Source organism: Lacerta agilis, chromosome 12 (genome assembly GCF_009819535.1).
Source record: "Lacerta agilis isolate rLacAgi1 chromosome 12, rLacAgi1.pri, whole genome shotgun sequence".
Lineage (NCBI taxonomy): Eukaryota > Metazoa > Chordata > Lepidosauria > Squamata > Lacertidae > Lacerta > Lacerta agilis.
The window spans coordinates 55,405,723-55,432,149 of record NC_046323.1 but is presented as its reverse complement, the minus strand read 5'-3'; the positions used below and the strand labels follow the sequence as shown (position 1 = coordinate 55,432,149).

The window sequence follows — 26,427 nt, the reverse complement described above, 5'->3', positions numbered from 1 at the left end:
CTCTGTATGAATTCTTTGGTGCGAAGTGAGACTCTGCCTGAAACTGAAGCTCTTTCCACATTCCAGGCACTGATAGGGTTTCTCCCCTGTATGAGTTCTTTGATGGGAAGTGAGCTTGGTCCCCTCCCAGAAGCTCTTTCCACATTCGAAGCAATGATAGAGTTTCCTTCCTGTATGAATTCTCTGATGCGAAGTGAGATTGTTACTGAGTCTGAAGCTCTTCCCACATTCCAGGCACTGATAGGGTTTCTCCCCTGTATGGACTCTTCCATGCAAAGCGAGATCACCTTTCTGACGAAAACTCTTTCCGCATTCCAAGCACTGATAGGGTTTCTCCCCCGTATGAATTCTTTGATGGGTCTTGAGATTTGAGCCTTGACTGAAGCTCTTCCCACATTCAAAGCACTGATATGGTTTCTGACCTGTATGAGTTCTTTGATGAGTAGTGAGAGTACCCTTTCGACTGAACCTCATCCCACATTCCAAGCACTGATAGGGTTTCTTCCCAGTATGAATTCTTTGGTGCAAAGTGAGACTGGAACTATGACGAAAGCTCTTTTCACACTCGTGGCATTGAAAAGGTTTCTCCCCTGTATGAATTCTTTGATGGGAAGAGAGCATGGTCCCCTTCCGGAAGCTCTTTCCACATTCCAAGCACTGATAGGGTTTCTCCCCTGTATGAATTCTTTGATGGGAATTGAGACTGTGTCTGAGACTGAAGCTCTTTCCACATTCTAGGCATTTATAGGGTTTCTCCCCTGTATGAATTCTTTGATGGGAAGTGAGATGTGTGCTTTGCCTAAAGCTCTTTCCACATTCTAAGCACTGATAGGGTTTCTCCCCTGTATGAATTCTTTGATGGAATGTGAGACTCAGCCGGTGACGAAAGCTCTTTCCACATTCTAAGCACTGATGGGGTTTCTCCCCTGTATGAACAATTTGATGGGAAGAGAGCTTAATCTCATCCCGAAAGCTCTTTCCACATTCTGAACACTGATGTGTTCTCTCCCCTGAATGAATTCTTTGATGGAACGTGAGACTTCGCTTATCACTGAAGCTCTTTCCACATTCCAGGCATTTATATGGTTTCTCCCCTGTATGGATTCTTTGATGAGAAGTGAGATAGGACGCCTCGCTGAAGCTCTTTCCACATTCGAAGCACTGATAGGGTTTCTCCCCCGTATGAATTTTTTGATGGGAACTGAGATGGGAGCTTTTTCTGAAGTTCTTTCCACATTCGAAGCACTGATAGGGTTTCTCCTTTGTATGAATTCTTTGGTGGGAAGTGAGATGATCCTTCCGACTGAAGCTCTTTCCACACTGCAAGCACTGATAGGGTTTCTCTCCTGTATGAATTCTTTGGTGGCAAGTGAGATGGGAGCTACAAGTAAAGCTCTTTCCACATTCCATGCAGTTATAGGGTTTCTCCCCTGTATGAATTCTATGATGGGAAGTGAGAATGTCCTTCCGAGTGAAGCTCTTTCCACATTCTCTGCAATGATACAATTTCTCTTTACTGTGAGTCCGAACGAAGCTCTTTCTTTGATGGGAGGTGGACTGGGAGCTCTGACGGATGTTCTCTCCACACTCTGAATATTTATATGACTTCTTCATTATGTGGATTCTGTTCTGGTCCCCCTTGTTCTCCCCTTCCAATTCATCTGCAGTAAAGAGAGAGCTAATTAGAGCCTCAGAAAGAAATGGCGCTCCAGTTTATTGAAAAAACTACCCACCACCCCCACCTCACTGTGAGACTTGAGAGAGCTCCGTTTCGGCCTCAAGTTGACATCCTTGAAGTCTAAATTAATGTCATCGTTGATGTGTGGCATCTTCGACCCCCAGCATTCCAGCACGCCTGCGGGGCGCCTGACTCTCTTGAAACCAGTGGTGCGAGACTTCCAGCATACTGGCACAGGGGTGCAGATGACACAGAACCATCAAATCCAACATCTGATCCCTCCCCCAGCAATGCACTGCCACCCTAGTGTAAGTCATGCTAAGCCTGCATCACTGCCCCGGACCCCAACCCCACTCAGAAAGAAGGGGACATTGTTAACATCCATTATTGAACAAGTTAATAAATGCTTGTGATAGTGGAAGAACTGGAGAGTTAGATGTGAGGCCTTACTATAGTTTTCACTGTCTTTGTTTGCTGGTATTAACTGACATATTGCTTGGCTTTTATCTGGGATAGATTTTGTTTGGCTCAATCCTGGAATCCACTGCATCTCCAATGTCAGTCAAATGCAGACAGAAGCCAAAACAGACCTCACAGAAGTTACTTCAACTTCCCTAAAAGCTCTGAAGCCGGATCACCTCATTTGTCTCCTGAGAAATCTCTATGTGGGACAAGAAGCTACAGTTAGAACTGGATATGGAACAACTGATTGGTTCAAAATTGGGAAAGGAGTACGACAAGGCTGTATATTGTCTCCCTGCTTATTTAACTTATATGCAGAATTCATCATGCAAAAGGCTGGACTGGATGAATCCCAAGCTGGAATTAAGATTGCCGGAAGAAATATCAACAACCTCAGATATGCTGATGATACAACCTTGATGGAAGAAAGTGAGGAGGAATTAAAGAACCTTTTAATGAGGGTGAAAGAGGAGCGTGCAAAATATGGTCTGAAGCTCAACATCAAAAAAACTAAGATCATGGCCACTGGTCCCATCACCTCCTGGCAAATAGAAGGGGAAGAAATGGAGGCAGTGAGAGATTTTACTTTCTTGGGCTCCAGGATCACTGCAGATCGTGACAGCAGGAATGAAATTAAAAGATGGCTGCTTCTTGGGAGGAAAGCAATGACAAACCTAGACAGCATCTTCAAAAGCAGAGACATCACCTTGTTACAAAGGTCCATATAGTTAAAGCTATGGTTTTCCCAGTAGTAATGTATGGAAGTGAGAGCTGGACCATAAAAAAGGCGGATCGCCGAAGAATTGATCCTTTTTAATTATGGTGCTGGAAGAGACTCTTGAGAGTCCCATGGACTGCAAAAAGATCAAACATATCCATCCTTAAAGAAATCAGCCCTGAGTGCTCACTGGAAGGGCAGATCCTGAAGTTGAGGATCCAGTACTTTGGCCACCTCATGAGAAGAGAAGACTCCCTAGAAAAGACCCTGATGTTGGGAAAGATGGAGGGCACAAGGAGAAGGGGAGGAAAGAGGATGAGATGGTTGGACAGTGTTCTCGAAGCGACTGGCATGAGTTTGGCCAAACTGCGGGAGGCAGTGAAGGATAGGCGTGCCTGGCGTGCTCTGGTCCATGGGGTCACGAAGAGTCGGACACGACTGAACGACTGAACAACAACAAGGAGGTTCTGGGTTCACAGGGTTCACAGTAGGGATGGTAGAATCAAAGACGCTGTTGGTCTCCATCCAAACAGTGGAGGTTCAGGCAGGCAGGAGGAGGAGCCCAAAAGGTGTCCCCTTCTCCATCTCCACCCGCCTGCCTGCCTCCCCCCACCCCCAAGCTGAACAAGCCCCAATATCCCTCCAGCTCCATCCATCAATGTCCCCATCTCCACTCCCCTGGAACTCACCAGATCTCTCAGAGGTCCCTGAGAGGGAAAGCTCAGAAGTTGTGGGGAGGGATGCAGGAGACAACCTGACCAGGTCAACCGTCCATCTTCCCCCTTCCATCCTCGCTAGCTTGGCAGGATTCGTCTCTTTTATCCTTCCTGGGATGTCAAGCAGCCAAAACAAGCTGCAGGGTCCTGGGAGAGAGGAAGAAGCAAAGGGATCCTCAGAGGCCCTGCCGGGATTCTCCTGCCCTAGACATTCTCCTGCCCCTGGAGAAGCACAAATGGGGCAGAAGCCCTATTTCTAAACATCTCCAGTGGTTCCAATTTCACCTGCTTGGTCCTCACCCCACTTCGTAAGGCTGCCATGGTCTGCACAGTAGTGACCAGAGAGTAGATCCCATTGAACTCAGTGGGATTATGGACAGAACTTGGTGCAAAAAATCAAACACCATTCTGCCCCCAAGCCTGAAAACTGCAACCGCAGAGATGAGTAGCTATTACATGTAGGTGCCCCCATGCTATGTGCTTTGTATTCAGATCCCAGTTCACACTCTTTGAGCTCTCTCATTGCAACCCAGGCAGGTGTTGTGGCCTTATTTGCCTCTGTCAGGCGTTCCATGGGGACCAAATCTGTATGTGGAAGCAGAGGAGCTGCTTCATGAGAAGAATACACCACTCCTCCTTAGATACTGTCTGTGTTTATACACCATCTTTGCAAGGCTCCAGTCTCAAAATGTGGCGCCCACCTTGGCATGGAAGCCATCAAAGTATAGATCTTCCACATGTCCTAAATCTGTGGTGTCCTAAGAACACCAGGCATGCATTACCCTTTAAAAAAAACTCCAGAAGTGAGCTTTGTGCTCCTCTTGTGACAAGATTCCAAAAGGCTTAGGGCAGATCGATAGAACTAGCCTCTTTTGAGATAACACAAATTTCCATTTCTTGTTTATGAAAACCCACAGAAACTGTTGTTAGATTTTTTCCAGGTTTTCCAAGTACCTGTCAGGATGGAAAGGATTTTATATGTCCCATGTCCTCTGTTATGAGTACAAGCCACCCAATGACTGATAATCCCTCCTCATTTGTCCCAGAAGGTTGGGAGAAGGAGTCTTTTATACTTGCTTTAGCATTTCCTGAGGATAGATCTGACTTGCTTTCACATTAGTCTGTCTACTTGTTTAGCCTGAATAGGGGAGAGACATGTTTTGTTGCATCTGGGACACAGAAAGTGGTCCGGTAGTGCTGCTTCAGATGCAGAAGTGCTTTTCTTCTCCCTGTGCTCCTCCCATGTGCAAATGTTCCTGTCTGGCTGCAACCCCTCTTAACATAGGTGACTTATCCACAGATCTGAATGGGGTTTATTGCATGCCCAGTTTTCCTTGACCCAAAGCCCCCTCCCCAAAAAGAAAGGCAGCATCTGGATGCAAAGGAAGAGCAGAGCTGCAGACCTCCTGCGAACTCACCCCCTCCCTGGCTTGCCAGAGAGGACAAGGGAGGACCCTCTGCTCCTTGATTTGGGGGTCTTCCCCCGCCAAGCAGGATCTGAACAGGGACCCCCCCATGCACCCTCCTGTCACCCCTCCCCCAACATTGATATTTATTTGTTTTTTGCCTGCAAAATGTTTTGACTTTATATCATATTTTCTTACAAAGGAATGTGGATTCTGGGCCTCTGATAACAGGTAGGCCACTGGGGACAGATACTTAAATCTACAGGATGGGTTTTGTTTTGGCTTGTGTTGTTTTATTTATATTTATTGTTTATTTGTTTAATAAAATTTAGTTTAAAAAACCTGCAAAGTTGTTTACCAAAAACACAAAAACAAAAAGGTGCTGCCTCACTAAAGTGTAGTAGTGCTTGAAACTACTGAAGGGGAGGTTTTATTAATTCGAATTTCATCATGCTCTGTATTATCTGAAAAGGAAAACATTTATTTAAAAAGAAGGACTACACAGCAGCAATCTACTCGCCTGAGAGTCTCATCATAATCAGCGGGACTTATTCCTGAGCCGACGGTGCATAAGATGGGCTGCAATCATGTCATGTCAGGTAGTTATTTATCTCTTTGACCTCTGATGGGAGGGCGTTCCACAAGGTGGGTGCCACTACCGAGAAGGCCCTCTGCCTGGTTCCCTGTAGCTTTGGGTCTCACAGTGAGGGAACCGCCAGAAGGCGTTCGGCGTTGGATCTCAGTGTCCGGGCTGAACGATGGGGGTGGAGACGCTCCTTCAAGTATACAGGACCGTTTAGACAAAAACTTTTCTCTATAACTGAGCCTTTGGCCGGTTAATATATTATGGCCTTTTAAATAGGTTTGTGGTTTGTCTTTGTCTCATTATGCATTTAGAGTTCCAATTTTGCATTTTTATGTTGTGAATCGCCCTGTAAACTTTGGATGAAGGGCAGGATATAAATTTAATAATAATAAAATAATAATAATAATAATAGGTGCTTTATGACCTCCAGGCTAGGACGGAGCGAGCCGGAGAGGGAGTCCCTCCGCCCCCCTGGCGCCCCACCTTCCCTCCCCGGTTTGTTTTCGCCTCCTTGACCCCTCCGTGTTACTCTTCCCTTCTCCCCGCCTTTGCCTCCCCCTTTCCGGCCTCCTCCTCTCCGCTCCTTTCGCCCAAACTCCTCGGGCGACGCCTTCAATTTCTCCCCTTCGCTGCTGCGTCTCCTCCATGACTCTCCTCTCCCTGACTTGGGGGTCTCCCCCCACCCCAATGCATGATCTGAACAGGGACCCCCATGCAACCTCCCTGCACCCCCGGGACCCCCTTCTCCCCATTGCACCCTCAGGAGGAAGAGAGGAGCCTTGGCAGAGAGGAATTGGGGGCAGGGCCCTCTGCTCCCTGAATTGGGGGTCTCCCCCCACCCCAATGCATGGTCTGAACAGGGACCCCCATGCAACCTCCCTGCACCCCCGGGACCCCCTTCTCCCCATTGCACCCTCAGGAGGAAGAGAGGAGCCTTGGCAGAGAGGAATTGGGGGCAGGGCCCTCTGCTCCCTGAATTGGGGGTCTCCCCCCACCCCAATGCATGGTCTGAACAGGGACCCCCATGCAACCTCCCTGCACCCCCGGGACCCCCTTCTCCCCATTGCACCCTCAAGGGGAAGAGAGAGGAGACTCACCGAGGAAGCTTTCGCAAAGAAGAGAGAAGAAAGCAGCCTCCCCTCTGCTTGCCGGAAGGGATGTGGGAGGGAGGGAAGGAATTTGGCCACGGAGGACCTTCACTTCCTGTCCTCTGTAGGAATCCAGCTCTGCTCCTGTTAACCCTTGGCAAGCCGAGGGCACCAAATCCCCCCTCCCTCCCTGCAGTTTTTCCTGCTTGTGCGCCTGCGCTCAAGGGGCTGCCCCCCTTCCTTCCCTCCCGCCCTCTTTCTCCACATCTAAGCAGACCAACCGCAAGGGAGACAGGGGTGGCCATGGGGGGGGGTGTTACCTTGGCTCTCCCCCTCCCCGAGCCTAGTGCCTCCAGGCTGCTGGATCCCAAGGAAAGGCTGGGATGGAGAAGAGGCGAAAGTCTGCTTATTGGCAGGAAGTGCCTTGGGCTAAGAAATGGCTCCATCAAGACACCCCCTGGGGAAAAACACTCCGGCTCAGCGAGTGGGGGGGGGGGAAGGGGGCTCAAGTGGGGCCGATCAAATCAAATCAAATCAAACTTTATTCACGTAGCCAACAGGCCATTGCGACTAAAAATACAGATAAAACAGATAAAAATACTGGGGAAAGACCAGTCAGGTACACAAATATATAAAAATACTAATAAATCATATGAAACCCCCAGGCTAAAAGGCCGTTCAAAGGTGGCCTCGTTCGAGTTGTCTGTCAAATTGTGGCCCTTAGTCTCATTGCCCTCTCAATAAATCTGGCGACCTTCTCTGTTGTCTGGATGTTCTGGTCCGCTAACAAATAAAACATTGCGGCCGCTGATGAGCGACCTGGGATGGAAAGTAGGAGGGGAGTAATGATCTCGCTCCTCAGGTCTTTGTACAGGGGGCAGGTCAGAAGAACATGTGACACTGTCTCCAAGTTTCCGTCTCCACATGGGCAGAGTCGTTTCTCCCTGGGGAGTTTCTGATATCGGCCTTCGAGCACGGCAGAGGGTAGTACGTCCAATCTTGCCAACGTAAAAGCGCGTCTATACTTTGGGATATTTAAATTATGCAGATAAGATGCCGGGGCATCGAAGTGCGAGGGGGGCAGGTGGGCAAACCATGCACAAAATTTCTTTGTTTTGGCCAAGTTGTTTTGTTGCTCAATATCCATCAGGCGCTGATCGATTAAGCTTTTTGCTTTAGAGGGGCCCAACATTAACAAATGCTGAGCATGTAGACCGCATGGGAGAAGTTTGAGTCTCACCATTTTGAACCATGCGCTTTCGTGGGCATCCCGTATCACCTGGGGCAAGAGTCCTGTTGGATTTTGGTTTAAGCGGAGCCAATAATTAAGCGTTCTTTTCCAGATCTGTGTTTCCACAGATGGGAGACCAGCTTCAAGGCATAATGCTGCAGTTGGTACACATGGTGGAACAGCAAAGATTTGTCTTAGAAAGTTAGATTGAACCGTTTCAAGAAGATTGCATTGGGTCCCCGTCCAGATTTGGGCCCCATATGTTAGCTGCGCTAGAGGTTTTGCCTTGAAAACTTCTATGGCTGCTGGAATGTACTTGCCTCCCTTGGTATAGAAAAAGCAGGACAATGTCTTGGCGCTTTGGGTTGCTTTCTCTCTGGCATATTTATGCTGTGCGACCCACGACCCCGTAGACTGGAAGACGATGCCCAGGTATTTAAAGGCTTTGACTTGTTCAATTGGTTGATTGTCCATTCTCCAGCTGTGTATTTTATGTTTTCTCGCGAAAACCACAACCTTGGTTTTCTGGTGGTTCACCACCAACTGCTCTCTCTTGCAGTATGCTGAAAAATCTCTTATCAACCTTTTAAGGCCTATTTTTGTTCGTGATAGTAAAACCGCATCATCTGCGTATAGTAGCGTTGTGATTGGTTTTGCGGCTAAATTGGGGGCATGATATTCCGGGGCTGCTAGGCATTTGATCACATCATTAATGTATAGGTTAAATAAGGCTGGGGCCAAAATGCATCCTTGTCTAACCCCTCTGGAAACTGGGATTGGGCCTGTGAGTTGTCCATTCGGAGCAGTTCTAACGTACAGCTTGGAGTCTTCATATAGGCCACTAATTAGAAATAATAGCCTTTTATCCATGCTAGTTTTATTTAGTTTTGCCCAAAGTTTGACTCTTGAGATTGAGTCGAATGCAGCCTTCAGATCGATGAAGGCTGCATATAACACCCCCCGCGTTTTCTTAGCATATTTATCTATTAGATGTGCTAAGATAAAACAATGGTCTATAGTCGATCTGTGTTGTCTGAATCCCGCTTGTTCCTCCGCCAGGATCGCCTCAGACTCCATCCAACTAGTAAGTTTGATCTCAAGATGTTTGGCATATAATTTGCTAGGTATGGGAAGCAGGCTGATGGGTCTATAGTTCATCGGGTTGGACGTAGGACCCTTCTTATAGATTGGAATAATTATTGCCTCGGCCCAGCAATCTGGATATGAGCCTGTTAAGTCGATATGTGAGAATATCGCGGCCAGTAGGGGAGCCCACCAGCCGATGTTATTCTTCAGAAGTTCTGGCGGAATGTAATCTATGCCAGGGGCTTTATTGTTTTTGAGTTGTGCTATTAAATCTGCGACCTCCTCTACAGAAACTGGGGGCCATTGTGGTAAATTCTCTAAGCTCAGGCTTATCGTGCTGTGCTGGGCTTCCTCGTCATAGAACAAGGATTGAAAATGACTTTTCCATTCTTGGGGTTCAACCATGCAGATGAATCCACTGCGCTCCTGGTCCAGAAGACCCGAGATGGTACGCCAAAAGCAAGATATGTCTTTCTCCTTTGAGGCCTTAACCAAGCTCTGCCAGGCATTTCTCTCGGCTTTCATCTTTTTCCCCTTTAATAGTTGTTTATAGTTCCGTCTTAGAACAATGTATGCACTAAATAAAGAGGGTTCTCCGGTATGCCTATATTTGCGATAGACAAGTCTCAGATGTTTCCTTGTTAGCCTACACTCCATGTCAAACCAGCTCGCTGGGTCCTGTATCCTCTTTGTGGCGATGTTTGATGTCTCTGTTGTGAGATGGGTTTTCAGCCTATCTGATATTTTCTTAAACAGGTCCAAGGGCTTGTCCGCAGAGTTATTTGACACAATGGCAGAATGGGTAGTCTTCATGTCCCCTGCATGAAGGAGGTGGGTAAACTTTACATTGAATTTAGAGGTCCATTTGATCCTTCTGGGTGCGGGTATACCCAAGTTAACGATAGGGGTATAATAATGCTTGGCCATGGGTTTATTAAGAGAGGGGCCTTCGAACACTACTGTCAGTGGGAGATGATCACTCTCCGTATTATGATCCACATAGAACTTTGAGACCAGGCTGTGGGCAAATCTTGAGATTAAGATATAATCTATGACACTTCCTCCCCTCTTTGAATGGTAGGTGTACTCGCCCGGTCGGTCCCCCTCATTATTGCCATTTAAAATTAACAACTCCCTCCTCTTTGCAACTTGAGCGAGGCAGAGGCCGGAGAAGTTGCATCTTCTGTCTTTGGAGAGACGTGTGACTCCTATATCTCGGGTGTTGTCATAATCCTGGAACTGGTTATAGTATCTGTATAAGTTGTTATCATCTGTTCCCATTCGGGCATTGAAATCTCCGCCCATAATGATTGGGGTAGAAGGATATGTAGATTCAAGAGGCTCTAAAAAGGCCTCTAATTCTGCCCAGTTGGCCTTAACAGCCGATTTTTTTTGGCAAGGGGGCAGATATACATTTACCAGCAGCAGGGCGTCTTTCTTTAGCTTGAGTACAACTGCTGTAGCTAGAGGGTTACAGCTTGGTAGGACTTTAATAGAGTGTTCTAGTTCCGTAGAGATGAGACTGACTAGGCCTCCGCTGGGCCTGCCTCCCCTTTGAGAAGGAGTGGCCGGTAGGGTGTGACTACTATAGCCATTGAGCACAATGGGCTCGCAGTGCCAAGTTTCCTGGAGGAGAATGATATCAAAATGCTTGAAGTATGACATAAGTTGCTGGTTGTTTTTCTTTGCGCGCCACCCTGCAATGTTCCAGGATAGCAATTTTAGTTCCTTATGTCTCCGTAATGTACATTCGGCATTTCTACTCTGTCCAACATCCCTGTTGTGTCTAAAAAAACACTCCCGTTTGTTCTGTCTTTGAAGGTCTGCTTACTGTAGAGTTGATTTTCGTCTGGTTTTGACAGCTTATGGGTAGAATTTGCAGATAGGGGAGTAGCTAACTCGTTTGGGGACAGCTTGAGGCAGCTGATCCAGTCAATCGGAGATGACACAGCCTGATTTTGTTCTGCCTTTTCGTACACCATAGGCGGCTGTGATTGTAACTCCGTATCTATACATTTAAACGAGCCTCCCATCGTCTTCTTATTCACTAAACACTTGGGGGATATGGGCCACAAATAAGGACCCTCTGGTGACTCAGTGTGGTTAACCTTTTTGACCAATCTACTTCTAAGCGTGTCCAGTCTATCCAAAATTTCATTTTGGGCTGGAGATTGCAATGACCAGAATCGATTTATTAGGGTGTGCTCTTCTGCGGTGAACTCTTCTGCAGTGGCAGAGTCCTCTTTTTCATTCCAGTGATGTTGGGTCTTATGGTTGGCTGTGTCTTTCTTTCCCGGATTTAATGCTTCTTGTTTATATCGCTCCTGCTTTTGGTGGTTGCATTCACTGTCCTTTTCCTCCTCAGATCTTAATCTCCCGTCACCCTTAGGAGCAGATAGAGAGGATATTGGAGCTCTATTTTCAAAAATTCTTGACAATACTATTCTGTCCTTTTTGAATAGGTTTCTTGCTCTGAGGATGAATTTAACCAGGTTGTGGTCTGTAAATGTGATTAAAGCTCGGACCGAGTAGCCGTCTTGATATAAATATTCTATATCATCTAAGTCGGTTGCTTTGACTACTCCAGGTAAAATTCTGTTTAAAATATCCAATAGATGCTTCACACGATCTCTGCCTGTGCAAGGCCCCAGCGGTTTTGGGTAATTTCCGAGTATAATCTTATGTGGAATAAGAACCAAGCTCCATCCTTTCGTCGTACGTGCAGCTGGTACCTCCTGTGGAAAAGTCCCTCCGATGTTTAGAGTCCCAGGCTCTCTTCTCTCTGTGATTACAGTGGGTACTCTGGGTGGGCTCGAGGAGAGTGCATCCGTAGATGATTTGGTTTCGTTAACAGGTCTCTGGGGTTTGCTCTCGCGTAAGGGACTAGATTTGGTTTTGGGTATACCAGCCTTACCAGTCTCTCTTGTACTTCGTACTTTAGTTTTCTTAGAAATAGTTGGAAGTAAGTTGAAAAGTTTTTGCCATTGCTTTTTGCTGTTGTGTTGAGTTGTTTTAGAGATTTTTATATTTTTTATATTTTTACTTTTCTTTAATTTGAGGTCCGGTTTTTTTTCCGGTAGTTTGGTTTTCCTTGGGGACTGACTTTTGGTATCCAAAACAGGAGTGTTGTTAGGTTTATGGTCTGCTGCTCTTTCTTGCTGTTTGAAATTTTCCACTAACGTCAACAAAAGCCCATTTGTTATAGCTAAGAAATTTTTGATGTTAAGTATATCCATGTTTATTTGGTGTACATGCAACCGCAATTGATCTACCCACTCTTCGCTTTTATTTATAATATCAGTGGGCCGGTGGCTTAAATGAATTGTTCCAGAGTCCGAGGATAATCTTTGAGGTTTGGGATCTTTTGTATCGGGTGTGTTTGTCTTCATGACATTCTCAGCTAAGGCAAGTTCCTGAGCCAAGCTTGTAGAATAATTTGTGCTCTCATGGTCCGTTCGTAGTTCTTTAAGTTGAATCGACCAATCCATCACACTAGGGATGGCCTCATTGAGAATAATCTCACTCTGGTCACTCTTATTCACCTCTTTATGAGTAAAATATTTAGTAATTTTACTTTGCCTCCTTTGCGGCTCCTTTAAACTACAGGGCGGACTTGGCGTAATGCCCAGGTCTTTACAGTTCTTTCTTGTTAGAACCATGTTAGGAGTAGGGCACTGAGGCAGGCAAAGGATGGAGGGTTCTATAATAAATCACCCGTTTTCAGAGCCCAAGTAAGTCCGCTTTTATCAAGTAATTAATGCCTGGGAAAATTTGATATAGTTATCTTTAGGCTCGTTGTGAGCTCATAAGGTTTTAGGCAGGGTTGTCTATGTGGGGGGACCCAGGAGGAATGTCCTTTTCAACCTGGAGACTAGTAGGCCTGTAAAACTGATCTTTCTTTCTTTGTTTTTGGCTTCAACCTTCAGCCTTCAGCGCTCGGTTTGCAAAAGAGAGAGAGAGAGAGAACAAACGGTCACTCACAGAAGTTGTTTCCCTCCGCGTTTGTTGAAGGAGATAGATAGCTTGGTCAGGAGCGAGATCGCAGGCCAGCGGGCAGTTGAAAAACAGTTGAGCCCAAGTGGGGCCGATATGGAAGCCCCCCCCCCCCGTAAAATCACCACAGACAGTAAAGGGGAAGCCGAGGGTGGGGGAGGAATGGAGGGGGGCACATGTTGCTCAGGGCGGCCCCTCCCTCTGGGTCTCTTCCCAGTTCAAAGCAAGAGTGACACCTGCCATCCTTTTCCTGCCAGAAAATCAGTTTTAACTGCGCTCCTATAACTATCTCACCCTATTTCCCACCCCAGAGCAGGGCTGCACCAATCAGAAGCCTCTCCATTGGACAGCTGGCCAATCCCCTTTCAGATTTCCCTTGGCCTGTCTTCTCCTTCGCTCTATTTCCTGAGGGAGTTTCCCTCTTGGCTGCTCCCCCTCCAGGCTTCTTCATTCTCTTCATGTTCCTCCCCCCCCCCATTGTTTTGGGGCAGCTGGATCCCCCCCCCCATGGCCAGGCAAGCCCAGGAGGAGCCCAGTGAGGCAACATCGCAAGGAGATGGCGTTTCCCGCCCTTTTCCAAAAAAGGCGGGAACGCCATGTTGTTTCTTCTGGAAGCCGCAGCCGGTCCCAGAGACGCCATGGCTCCCCTGTGGGCCTTGTGAGTCCCACACTCTCAGGGTTTCCCAAATGTGGGAATGCACAATGCAGACATTCACAAATTTCATAAGGATCCTGTTAAAACCATGCTCTGCTTGGGCATGTTGCCCCCCCCCACCTTCTGTAAACTGAACTTCACAATATGAAAAATTTCTCTTTTAAATTTGATTGCTGAATCATTTTTTGAATGTTTTGAAGTTGTTCCTACCAAAAAATTTATTTTTTCAGTCTCATTATAAATCACTTTCATATTTATTATTTTATTTAAATTCAGTCATGTGTATGTAGGAGAAATTCAAAAAGAGGATCCTAGACTGGAGGTTACCCACAGAAACCCCAAAGAAAAGGAGGAAGTCTCCAAGTGTTAAGATAGGCCTTTATTGAAATACAAATGTGCCTGCAAAGAACCACATCCCAAAAAGTGTTGCCACAGAAGCTGGGGAGCCAAAGATGGTCTTCTGGCAGTGGGGCAAAATGTCATGGCTAAAGTCTTGAGGGCAGAAACCAGAAAATACTGGAAAATACTAGTTTCTTCCAGAAGGTTCTTTTCTTTTCTGCTGAGGCAGCTGGATATATTGTGATTTCCCTTTTGTTCTCTCAAGGTCACACTGAGCCAGAAATATAAATCTGTCAGCTCTGTGGGCAGGTTTCTCTTTCTGCTGTTTCCTGAAATTTTTTTCAGTAACAAAGCTGAAAAACCTTTAGTAAAAAGTTGTTCTTTTGCCGACCTTTGCCTCTGCATGATTTATTGAGAACCAGATGCATCCACTCCAAAAAAGAAGCTTCCGCGCTTTGCTCTCCATCCAGACATGGAATGCCTTGGCATTGAAGACAAAGCGGGTCCCAGAAAAACAGACCAAGGAGAATGTGTGGGCCATAAGCTGGGAGTCGTTGGAGAGGAGTCGCTGGGAGAGGCAGAAGGTTGTGTTGAGCAGGCAAGGGAAGAACAGGAGGAGAGAGGACGAGGTCCATGGAAATATGAGGTTGGGCTGAGCTGGTGTGGGAATGATCGGCAGAGAAAAAGGTACAGCCAGCAAAAGGGGATGTAATGCAATTGCTGAAAATGTTAACAATGCAAGCTATGATCTCTTATGAGGAAAACTCTGAAAGGGAATGAAGATGCCATGTTCAAATATATAAAAGGGTGTCATATAGAGGAGAGAGAAAGGTTGTTTTCTGCTGCTCCAGAGAAGCGGACACGGAGCAATGGATTCAAACTACAAGAAAGAAGATAATTGTTGATACAAATGATTTTCAGACAGAGATGGGCGTTTCCTTTTTATCTATCTTTTATATTGACTGCTTTATTTTGAATTAAGGAGGACACATACAGGAAGAGGAGAGTTGAGGGGGGAGAGACTGGCAAGGAACACAGGGAAGGAAGGATCCCCCAGGGTGGGAGACGGGGAGAAGGGGGCACCCAGGGCAGAGCTGGAGGAGCCTGCCTTTCTATGGGTTGATAAATGACAGGATATAAATGAAAAAAATGTGATAAAGGATATTTTTAGTTTTTCTCTCCCCCACTTTCTAATTTTCTATACAATTGTGTTTTGTAAGGGTTATTTACCAGTAATAATTTTCGCTTTATTATTTTTCTTTTTTGGTTTTCCCTCTGTATGAATTCTTTGATGGGAATTGCGACCATCTTTCCGACTGAAGCTCTTTCCACGTTCAAAGCACTGATATGGTTTCAGACCTGTATGAGTTCTTTGGTGGGTAGTGAGACTATCATTTTGTTTGAACCTCATCCCACATTCCAAGCACTGATAGGGTTTCTTCCCGGTATGAATACCATAGTTTTCGCTCCATAGGGAGCACCTCATTTTTAGAGAAAACAAGAAAAAAAAATATTTTTCTGGTTTTCCTCCTCTAAAAGCCCTGTTTTTTTGAGGATCAGCTCAAAGTGTTGCAGCTTTTTTGCAAAGGGGGAAAAGCAAAGAGGAAAGGCCCCGTTTTTGTGGGGTTCAACTCACATTTCTGCAGCTTCTTAAGGAAAGCGAGCTGTTTTTACAGTTTCCAGACAGATAATCTAATCAGGCAGTCACATGTCGCTGGGGAAACAAACAAGCTCCCTCTGCAGCACATTCAACAATGGAGGCCTGGGCAAAGGGATGGGGCTGAAAGGGAGCTGGAGACTCTTAACTCTCTCCCAATCTCTTGCTGATCAGCTGCTGAGCGGGGTCCTTTCAACACCCTTTTCTCTTTTTTTTTTTTAAAAGAGCACGATCTGCTTTTGGCACCTCGGCTCCAGGGACCACCATTTGCTCCATAAGACGCACAGATATTTCACTTACTTTTTAGGAGGAAAAAAGGTGCGTCTTATGGAGCGAAAAATACAGTGCTTAGATGAGAGGTAAGACTGGAACTGTGACGAAAGCTCTCCCCACACTCATGGCATTGAAAAGGTTTCTCCCCTGTATGAATTCTTTGATGGCTTCTGAGCTTGGCCCCCTCCCGGAAGCTTCATTTAGTCTCCATCTTCTATGCATTAATTGTTCCCCTTGAAATATAACTGATATTGAATAGTGGTCTGAGATTATTCTCAGTTGTATTTCCACTTTCCAACAAAAGAGCCAGTTCTTTTGTTGCCCACACCGTATCTCTTCTACTTGCTGAGTTTTAAGCGTTATAATAAAATGTATATTCCCTGTCTAATGGATGTTTGAGTCTCCATTAAGTCCACTAATTCCGTGTTTCTTGTCGTGTGTTAAAAGGAATTAGGCAGTTTCCCCTCCATACTGTCCTGTTCTAACCTAATGAAACGGCCCCATTTAGATCTCCTATTAACGTTATATTCCCTATAAAGTTTATATTCCCTTTTAAAAGTTCAGATGTCCTCTAACTGGGAGCATATATTCCCACAATTACGGTATCCATCACTGCCCTCTGATGAAGAAATGACCAGTCCATAATTTTAATGGTAGGGTTATTGTAGCTGTGAGAGACAGAATAACAAGAGGAAAAACCCCAGAAACCCAGAAGACAAAAGTCAGAGATTGATGTGCATTATAATGAGAGAAATAAGTATTTGATCCCCTATCAATCAGCCAGATGTCAGGCTACCTGGTATCTTCACTGTATGTAACAAGCTGAGATTAGAAGCGCCTGCTGTAAGGGAGAGGTCTTACCTATAATCCCAGCTTGATACAGTACTGTGGACTCACATAGCTACCTTCTTCATTGCAAAGCTTCTGGACTGGCGGCTGTTAGCGGCGGATTTTTCGTTTAAAAAGGAATTAAAGTAAAGGACAATCATGAGTAAAGCACTCGGATTTATTTGTTTGGAATTTGGGCTTGGAGAGCCTAGCCAGTCTCCAGACCTTAATCCCATCGAAAATCTGTGGAGGGAGCTGAAGGTTTGAGTAGCTACACATCAGCCTCAAAATCTTACTGACTTGGAGAGGATCTGCAAAGAGGAGTGGGACAAAATACCTCCTGATAAGTGTGCAAACCTGATGGCCACCTACAAGGAACATCTGACCTCTATAATTGCCACTATAGGATTTCACCACCAAGTACTAAGTCATCTTTTGCAAAGGGGTCAAATACTTATTTCACTCATTATAATGCACATCAATCTCTGACTTTTGTCTTCTGGGTTTCTGCGGGTTTTCCTGTTGTTATTCTGTCTCTCACAGCTACAATAAACTACCATTAAAATTAAGGACTGGTCATTTATTCGTTAGAGGGCAAACAGGTAAATTTAGCAGGGAATCAAATACTTTCCCCCCTCACTGTCGGTCCTTAGCACTTTTGTCCTTTATTATGGTAAACTTTGCACGCAATGTTCCTTTCATATCTCTAATTTTCTTGAATAGATCTCTGGTGTTTCCCATTCTATTGTTATATGATGCAAACGTGATAAAGGGTATTTTTATTTATTCTCCCCCGCCCCTTTCTCTTTCCCATACAACTGTGTTTCATACGGGTTGTTTAATAATTTTTGCTTTATTACTTTTCTTTCTTGGTCTTCTCTCTATGAATTCTTTGATGGGTAGTGAGATGATATTTCCGACTGAAGCTCTTTCCACATTGCAAGCACTGATAGGGTTTGTCCCTTGTATGAATTCTTTGATGGGTAGTGAGACTCTGCCTGAGACTGAAGCTCTTTCCACATTCTAGGCATTTATAGGGTTTCTCCCCTGTATGAATTCTTCGATGGGAAGTGATACTTCCCTTTTGGGTGAAGCTCTTTCCACATTGCAAGCACTGATATGGTTTCTCCCCTGTATGAATTCTTCGATGGGTTGTGAGATGATCTTTCCGACTGAAGCTCTTTCCACATTGCAAGCACTGAAAGGGTTTCTCCCCTGTATGAATTCTTTGATGGAAAGTGAGACTCTGCCTGAGACGGAAGCTCTTTCCACATTTTAGGCATTTATAAGGTTTCTCCCCTGTATGAATTCTTCGATGGGAAGTGAAACCTGCTTTTTTGGTGAAGCTCTTACCACATTCAATGCACTGATATGGTTTCTCCCCTGTATGAATTCTTCGATGGGTTGTGAGATCACCGCTCTGACGAAAGCTCTTTCCACATTCCAGGCACTGATAAGGTTTCTCCCCTGTATGAATTCTTTGGTGTTTAGTGAAACTCTCCCTGAAACGGAAGCTCTTTCCACATTTCAAACACTGATATGGTTTCTCCCCTGTATGAATTCTTTGATGGGAAGAGAGCTTAGCCCCCTCCCGGAAGCTCTTTCCACATTCAAAGCACTGATAGAGTTTCCTTCCTGTATGAATTGTTTCATGTGAAGTGAGACCATCCTTTCGACTGAATCTCTTCCCACATTCCAGGCATTGATAGGGTCTTTCGCCTTTATGAATTCTTTGATGGCTCTTGAGATTCGAGCTTTGACTGAAGCTGTTCCCACATTCGAAGCACTGATATGGTTTATGACCTGTATGACTTCTTTGATGGGCACTGAGACTATCCTTTCGATTGAACCTCATCCCACATTCCAAGCACTGATAGGGTTTCTTCCCAGTATGAATTCTTTGATGCTTCTTGAGATTTGAGCTTTGACTGAAGCTCTTCCCACATTCGAAGCACTGATAGGGTTTCTGACGTGTATGAGTTTTTTGATGTGTAGTGAGAGTGGTTCTCTGACGAAAACTCTTTTCACACTCATGGCATTGAAAAGGTTTCTCCCCTGTATGAATGCTTTGATGGGAAGAGAGCATAGTTACCTCCCGGAAGCTCTTTCCACATTCCAAGCACTGATAGGGTTTCTCCCCTGTATGAATTCTTTGATGGGTAGTGAGACTCTGCCTGAGACTGAAGCTCTTTCCACATTCTAGGCATTTATAGGGTTTCTCCCCTGTATGAATTCTTTCATGGACAGTGAGAGATGAGCTCTGACTAAAGTTCTTTCCACATTCAAAGCACTGGTAGGGTTTCTCCCCTGTATGAATTTTTTCATGGGCAGTGAGATGTGCACTTTGACGAAAGCTCTTTCCACATTCTAAGCACTGGTAGGGTTTCTCCCCTGTATGAATTCTTTGATGGGAAGATAGCTTAATCGCATCCTGAAAGCTCTTTCCACATTCCAAACATTGATATGTTTCCCCCCCTGTATGAATTCTTTGATGGGACGTGAGACTTCGCTTATGACTGAAGCTCTTTCCACATTCCAGGTATTTACATGGTTTCTCCCCTGTATGGATTCTTTGATGAGAAGTGAGATAGGACCCCTCGCTGAAGCTCTTTCCACATTCTCTGGACTGATACAACTTCTCTCTACTGTGAGTTCTTTCACATGAAGTGAAGCTATCCCTCTGAACGAAGCTCTTTCTTTGATGGGAGGTGGACTGGGAGATCTGATAGATGTTCTCTCCACACTCTGAATATTTATATGAATTCTCTGCTATGTGGGTTTTGTTGTGGTCCCCCTTGTTTCTCCCTTCCAATTCTTTCCCATCTGCAATGAAGAGAAAAGCTTATTAGAGCCTCGGAAAGAAATGGCACTCCTGTTTATTGAACAAATCCCACCCCCCATCACTGCGAGACTTGAGAGTGCTCCATTTTGGCCTCAAGAAGACATCCTTGAAGTCTAACTTAATGTCATTGTCAATGTGTGGCATCTTCGACCCCCCAGCATTTCAGCACGCCGGCGGGGTGCCCGACTCTCTTTAAAGCAGTGGGGCAACACTGCCAGCATACCGGGACAGGGGTTAATACCCAAAAGAACCAAGGTCATGACTGACGTAATACCAAACACACAAAGATCATAACCGGCTGCTAAAGTAATCACAATTCTCATCAATTGTACATATAAACAAATATAATATATATATGATAACATAACAATGGATGGGTAGAACTATTCAACTGTATTTAAATACTGTTAAATACTTCGAGTGGTATGTATAACAGTATTTATTTTACGGGTTGATAACATACATTTGGGTTAAGAAACTGATTTTGTACTTCTTTACATCATACAGCGTATTTGTTGCTGATGAAGCCTAATTCAGGCGAAACAAGGACTGTAATCCGGGCAACCTTGTCCTTCTTTGTTTGACGTTTTCTTCGTGGCAACTTCACCTGTATCTTTTGGAGTGGCGTAACTACAGAGTCATCGCCAACCTCTACAACCTGCATCATAACCCTCTGTGGCAACGTTCATGTTGCAGACTGGCAAGACTACAATTATTACATCTATGCTTGACTTCTGTCTGCCTTGGGACCTTGATCTGTATTATGTGGATCTCATGATACATATGGACACATGTTGAGGTTATATATTTACAGTTGAATAGTTGTACCCAACTTGAGGCTCCAGTACTTTGGCCACCTCATGAGAAGAGAAGAATCCCTAGAAAAGACCCTGATGTTGGGAAAGATGGAGGGCACAAGGAGAAGGGGACGTCAGAGGATGAGATGGTTGGACAGTGTTCTTGAAGCTACTAACATGAGTTTGGCCAAACTGCGAGAGGCAGTGAAGGATAGGCGTGCCTGGCGTACTCTGGTCCATGGGGTCACGAAGAGTCGGACACGACTGAACGACTGAACAACAACAAGTTGTACCCATCTATTATTATGTTTGAGTTCTATATTATATTTGTTTATATGCACAATTGATGAGAATTGTGATTACTTTAGCAGCCGGTTACGATCTTTGTGTGTTTGGTATTACTGGGACAGGGGTGCAGATGACACAGAACGATCAAATCCAACACCTGTCCCCTCCCCCAGCAATGCACTGCCATGTTAGCTTGGGTCATGCTAACTCTGCATCACTCAGAGCGAAGGGGACGTGGTTCACATCCATTATTGAACAAAATTAATAAATCCTTGTGAAAGAGAAAGAACTGGAGAGAGTTAGATGTGAGGCCTTACTATAGTTTTCACTGCCTTTGTTGGGTGGTATTAACTGAAATATTGCTTGGCTTTTATCTGGGATAGGTTTTGTTTGGCTCAATCCTAGAATCCACTTCATCTCCAAAGTCAGTCAAATGCAGACAGAAGCCAAAACAACAGACCTCAAAGAAGTTACTTCAACTTCCCTAAAAGCTCTGAAGCCAAGATTTAAGAAGGCCTGGGAGGTTCAGACAAGTCTGGTCATTGTTAACAAAGGCAGGAATAGATGAAGAACATCCACAGAGGAATCAGTTGATATCCCTCCATTCAGGGTTCACACTGGGGATGTTAGAATCCCAGACGCTGTTGGTCTCCATCCAAACAGTGGAGGTTCAGGCAGTGCAGGCAGGCAGGCAAGTGGAGGAGCCCAAAAAGGTCTCCCCATCTCCATCTCCACCCGTATGCCTGCCTCCTCCCACCCCTAAGCTGAGCAAGCCCCAATACCTCTCTGGTCCCATCCATCCACGTCCCCATCTCCACTCCCCTGGAACTCACCAGATATCTCAGAGGTCCCTGAGAGGGAACGCTCAGAAGTTGTGGGAAGGGATGCAGGAGACAACCTGACCAGGTCAACCGTCCATCTTCCCCCTTCCATCATCACTAGCTTGGCAGGATTCGTCTCATTCATCCTTCCTGAGGAGTCAAGGAGCCAAAACAAGGTGCTGGGTCCTGGGAGAGAGGAAGAAGCAAAGGGATCCGTGGAGGCCCTGCAGGGATTCTCCTGCCCTAGACATTCTCCTGCCCCTGGAGAAGCACAAATGGGGCAGAAGCCCTATTTCTAAACATCTCCAGTGGTTCCAATTTCACCTGTTTGCTTCTCATCCCACTTTGTAAGGCTGGCATGGTCTGCACAGTAGTGACCAGAAAGTAGATCCCATTGAACTCAGTGGGATTATGGACAGAACTTGGTGCAAAAAATCAATCACCATTCTGCCCCCAAGCCTGAAAACTGCAACCGCAGAGATGAGTAGCTATTACATGTAGGTGCCCCCATGCTAGGTGCTTGGAGATCCCAGTTCACACTCTTTGAGCTCTCTCATTGCAACCCAGGCAGGTGTTGTGGCCTTATTTGCCTCTGTCAGGCGTTCTATGGGGACCAAATCTGTATGTGGAAGCAGAGGAGCTGCTTCATGAGAAGAATACACCGCTCCTCCTTAGATATTGTCTGTGTTTATACACCATCTTTGCAAGGCTCCAGTCTCAAAATGTGGGCCCCACCCTGGCATGGAAGCCATCAAAGTATAGATCTTCCACATAGTCTAAATCTGTAGTTTTCTTAAGAACACCAGGCATGCATACCCTTTAAAAAAACTCCAGAGGTGAGCTTTGCGCTCCTCTTGTGACAAGATTCCCAAAGGCTTAGGGCAGATCGATAGAACTAGCCTCTTTTGAGATAACACCAATTTCCATTTCTTGTTTATCAAAACGCAGGGACACTCTGCTAGATGTTTTCCAGTAGGTTTTACAAGTACCTATCAGGATGGGATGGATTTTATTACAGTCAGCCAAAAAGGATTTTATGTCCTCTGTTATGAGTACAAGCCACCCAATGACTGATAATCCCTCCTCATTTGTCCCAGAAGGTTGGGAGATGGAGTCTTTTATACTTGCTTTAGCATTTCCTGAGGATAGATCTGACTTGCTTTCACATTAGTTTGTCTACTTGTTTTGCCTGAATAGGGGAGAGACATGTTTTGTTGCATCTGGGACACAGAAAGTGGTCCGGTAGTGCTGCTTCAGATGCAGAAGTGCTTTTCTTCTCCCTGTGCTCCTCCCATGTGCAAATGTTCCTGTCTGGCTGCAACCCCTCTTAACATAGGTGACTTATCCACAGATCTGAAGGGGGTTTATTGCATGCCCAGTTTTCCTTGACCCAAAGCCCCCTCCCCAAAAAGAAAGGCAGCATCTGGATGCAAAGGAAGAACAGAGCTGCAGACCTCCTGCGAACTCACCCCCTCCCTGGCTTGGCAGAGAGGACAAGGGAGGACCCTCTGCTCCTTGATTTGGGGGTCTTCCCCCGCCAGGCAGGATCTGAACAGGGACCCCCCCCCCCCCAACATTGATATTTGTTTTTTGCCTGCAAAATGTTTTGACTTTATTTCAAATTTTGTTACAAAGGAATGTGGATTCTGGGCCTCTGATAACACGTAGGCCACTGGGGACAGATACTTAAATCTACAGGATGGGTTGTGTTTCGGCTTGTGTTGTTTTATTTATATTTATTGTTTATTTGTTTAATAAAATTTATTTTAAAAAAACCTGCAAAGTTGTTTACCAAAGACACAAAAACAAAAAGGTCCTGCCACACTCAACTGTAGTAGTGCTTGAATCTACTGAAGGGGAGGTTTTATTTATTGGAATTTCATCATGCTCTGTATTATCTGAAAAGGAAAACATTTATTTAAAAAGAAGGACTGCACAGCAGCAATCTACTCGCCTGAGAGTCTCATCATGATCAGCGGGACTTATTCCTGAGCTAACGGTGCATAAGATGGGCTGCAATCATGTCATGTCAGGTAGTTATTTATCTCTTTGACCTCTGATGGGAGGGCGTTCCACAAGGTGGGTGCCACTACCGAGAAGGCCCTCTGCCTGGTTCCCTCTAGCTTTGTGTCTCGCAGTGAGGGAACCGCCAGAAGGCCTTCGGCGTTGGATCTCAGTGTCCGGGCTGAACGATGGGGGTGGAGACGCTCCTTCAGGTATACAGGACCGAGACCGTTTAGGCAAAAACTTTTCTCTATAACTGAGCCTTTGGCTGGTTATTTTATTATGGAATTTTGAATAGGTTTGTGGTTTGTCTTTGTCTTATTATGCATTTGGAGTTCTAATTTTGCATTTTTATGTTGTGAATCGCCCTGTAAACTTTGGATGAAGGGCAGGATATAAATTTAATAATAATAATAATAATAATAATAATAATAATAATAATAGCAGCAGTGAACAGCTACTGTCAATCAGGGGTGCCAACTTCAATAAAATATTAGGAGGGAGCAGGAGTTAGGCATAGCCAGGATCTATGTGAAGGGGCAGAATCTTAGTTAATTAAGGATTTAATTCCCCCCATTGGACGCCCCTGGACCCAAGTAAGCCCCGCCCTGCAAAACTGATCACAAGATCCAGAGTGCACACACCATTTGAATGGCAATGCTCATTAACTTGGGGAGGGGGCTCAAATATTTCATGGGGGAACAAAGGGACCTTGGTGCCCTGGGGTTATGCGAATCTGAGGGGAAGAGAAGCAGAATTTGTTGCTCTCTCTTTTATGGCTGGGTTTCTACACCATTCTGGCAGGCGGAAATCCAGCAGGTGGGGAGGATTTCCTGTCAATATTGTTGCTGGAATGTTTGCAGAGACTGTGAGCTCCCAATGGATTGCTTTGAAGTGATTTCTGCACCAGGTAAAGGAATGTGTAGCCCCCCCCAATTCCCCCCCCACACACACACACCTGTATTTTGCCCAACCAAAGGTGGCAACCCTCCCTAAAGCACAGGAACAAAGCAGGAAAAGGTGCTTTATGACCTCCAGGCTGGGACGGAGCGAGCTGGAGAGGGAGTCCCTCCGCCCCCCGGCGCCCCACATCCCTCCCCGGCTTGTTTTGGCCTCCTTGACCCCTCCGTGTTACTCTTCCCTTCTCCCCGCCTTTTGCTTCCCCCTTTCCAGCCTCCTCCCCTCCGCCCCTTTCGCCCAAACTCCTCGGGCAAAACCTGCAATTTCTCCCCTTCGCTGCTGCGTCTCCTTCGCCCTCTGCCATGACTCTCCTCTCCCTGACTTGGGGGTCTCCCCCCACCCCAATGCATGGTCTGAACAGGGACCTCCGGGACCCCCTTCTCCCCATTGCACCCTCAAGGGGAAGAGAGAGGAGACTCACCGAGGAAGCTTCTGCAAAGAAGAGAGAAGAAAGCAGCCTCCCCTCTGCTTGCCGGAAGGGATGTGGGAGGAAGGGAAGGAATTTGGCGACGGAGGACCTTCACTTCCTGTCCCCTCTAGGAATCCAGCTCTGCTCCTTTTAACCCTTGCAAAGCTGTGGGCACCAAATCCACCCCCCATCTCTCTTCGTGCAGATTTCCTGCTTCTGCGCCTGCGCTCAAGGGGCTGCCCCCCTCCCCTCCCCTTTTCTCCATCTGTTGTAAGGACTCTGCCCCAAGGAGCCCACATCTAGACAGACTAACAGCAATTTAATTGTTCCTTATTTGTTTGTCTGCTTCTTTCCTAGGGCTGTGCTTGTTATCTAGGCCTTCTGCCTCTGGTAATTGTGGGACTATCCAGGCTTGTGTGTGTGTTTGTTTCTGGCTGTGTGCACTCCCTGAAGGGGCGGGGCCTCTGTTGAGTCAGGTGACTAGCTGTGGGCGGAGCTAGTCAGTGCCTGGAGGGCAGAGCCTGAGGAGGGAGCACAAGGTGAGCTGAGCTTCAGGGACACTCTGTAGGTTTTGTGCGTTTGTCTTTTGGGGGCTGTGTGTGATTAAGTTTGTGGGCTTAATTGTTCCTTATTTAAAACAAAATTCTTTGTTTGTTCCTTATTTGTTTGTGTGCTTCTTTCTTAGGGCTGTGCTTGTTTTCTAGGGTCTCTTCTGATAGGGAAACCGGCAGGGGGGGTGCGCCTTCTCGGAGGTCTACAAGCAAGACGACCCGCCGGGACGCAACGGATCACCTCAAGGACCCCTCCCCCGGGACCCCTGAAAACCCCTCCACATGCCTCCCCACACAGTCTCACAAGCAGCACACTGATTTCCCCCAAAACCCTTCGAAAAGGCTGTACATAAAGCCCGAAAACCTCGTATCGCTTCCCCTGTCAAAAGCGCTCCTCTACACACCATTTTTCTCAATGAACAGCAGGCCCACCAATCAGGAGCATGCATTCAGCTCAGCCTGCAAAATGGAACGTTCAGTGATTTACTCAACACCTTCACGCTTGACTGCTCACTAAGTGGGTATTGACAGGTTCCCTGCTGCGAGAACAATGGATCCGAAACTAAAATGTATCTAGTTTGGGAAGTTATTAATTATAACTAGTTACAATGTAACAACTGGACAATTTGGACTCTGGGTGGCCTGTTTGACAGCTCAATAACATTTATTACTACAAAAATCAATATCTCCTCAATGCAATATCCGATTGGCTTGATTCTGGTGTCTATCTACTCCTTAGGAAATAACCCTTCTAGCCCCTCGGTCCCCGCCATCCTCCGACCACCAGAAGTTTATTATTTCGATACTACATAATTTTTGGACTTCCATCTCAGTGACTCTCATAATCCTTTAAGCGTCGGATCACGTACTCGTCCAGGTGCAAGAGGAAATGCACCCCTCCCGGTAATCCACCCGAGCACCATCCATCAGTTACCATGGTAGCAGACATCCTCCCAAGAGTTCCCTATTGTTCTTCCCCAGTGGAAACTCTCAATGTGTATTGTACCCACCCTTAAACCATTTACCTGTTCCTGCCACC

The 26,427-nt window shown here is 45.9% G+C and overlaps 1 protein-coding gene across 1 annotated transcript; it reads right to left on the bottom strand.

The window, feature by feature from the left end:
• LOC117055476 (zinc finger protein 208-like) lies at nt 1-21,619 on the bottom strand (the record flags this gene model as incomplete). The annotated part of the gene is made up of 4 exons (XM_033165011.1): nt 21,477-21,619; nt 19,281-19,539; nt 17,658-19,250; nt 1-1,492 (listed from the first exon to the last, which is right to left on the bottom strand). Coding segments are annotated over exons 1-4 (3,477 nt in total), but the record flags the coding sequence as incomplete, so codon positions are not given.
• Between the last annotated feature and the right edge of the window lie 4,808 nt (nt 21,620-26,427).